This window comes from Etheostoma cragini, chromosome 3, assembly GCF_013103735.1.
Source record: "Etheostoma cragini isolate CJK2018 chromosome 3, CSU_Ecrag_1.0, whole genome shotgun sequence".
Taxonomy (NCBI): Eukaryota; Metazoa; Chordata; class Actinopteri; order Perciformes; family Percidae; genus Etheostoma; species Etheostoma cragini.
In genome coordinates this window covers 10,183,429-10,184,166 of record NC_048409.1, presented here as the reverse complement: position 1 = coordinate 10,184,166, position 738 = coordinate 10,183,429, and the positions used below count along the sequence as shown (strand labels likewise).

At 42.4% G+C, this 738-nt stretch overlaps 1 protein-coding gene across 1 annotated transcript in view; it reads left to right on the top strand.

Annotated features, from left to right (window-relative positions):
- LOC117942321 (extracellular calcium-sensing receptor-like) overlaps nt 1-480 on the top strand; it is a 4,056-nt gene extending 3,576 nt beyond the window's left edge. Inside the window, exon 7 of the mRNA XM_034867733.1 lies at nt 467-480. Within this exon, the coding sequence (XP_034723624.1) occupies nt 467-480 (14 nt within the window). The remainder of the gene's footprint in view (nt 1-466) is intronic.
- Nucleotides 481-738: the final 258 nt, after the last annotated feature.

Sequence of the window (738 nt, the reverse complement as noted above, 5' to 3'; positions counted from 1 at the left end):
CTGTTTAACTGTAATCTTCATATTCACTACTGAACTGTTATAGTTTACAAGAGCTTTTTTGTAGTTTATGCAAAATGTACGGTAAGGGAGCATATTTGTTTAGAGTGTTTCACTTAAATGTGTGAGTGTTTCAGTAGTGTATATGAGAGCGTTTCAGTAGTGTATATCAGAGTGTTTCAGTAGTATGTGTGAGAGTGTTTCAGTAGTATGTGTGAGAGCGTTTCAGTAGTGTATGTGAGAGCGTTTCAGTAGTGTGTGTGAGAGCGTTTCAGTAGTGTATGTGAGAGCGTTTCAGTAGTGTATGTGAGAGCGTTTCAGTAGTGTATGTGAGAGCGTTTCAGTAGTGTGTGTGAGCGAATAATCCTCTAGTTTTTTATGTGAGAGTGTTTCAGTAGTGTATGTAAGAGCATTTCACATGTGTTTGTGAGAGGTAATTCTGAATAATGTCCCTGACGGCCCCTCATAGGTGGGACGGGTTAGGCGGACGCTGCGACTCCTCACTCCCTAACAATATTCAATTCTATGCCCTAACTATAAGCTTTATGAAAAAGATTAGTCTTAAGCCTACTCTTAAATGTGGAGACGGTGTCTGCCTCCTGAACCCAAACTGGAACCCGGTTCCACAGGAGAGGAGCCTGATAGCTGAACGCTCTGGCTCCCGTTCTACTTTTTGAGACTCAAGGAACCACAAGTAACCCTGCATTCTGGGAGCGCAGTGCTCTTGTAGGGTTTTAAGGT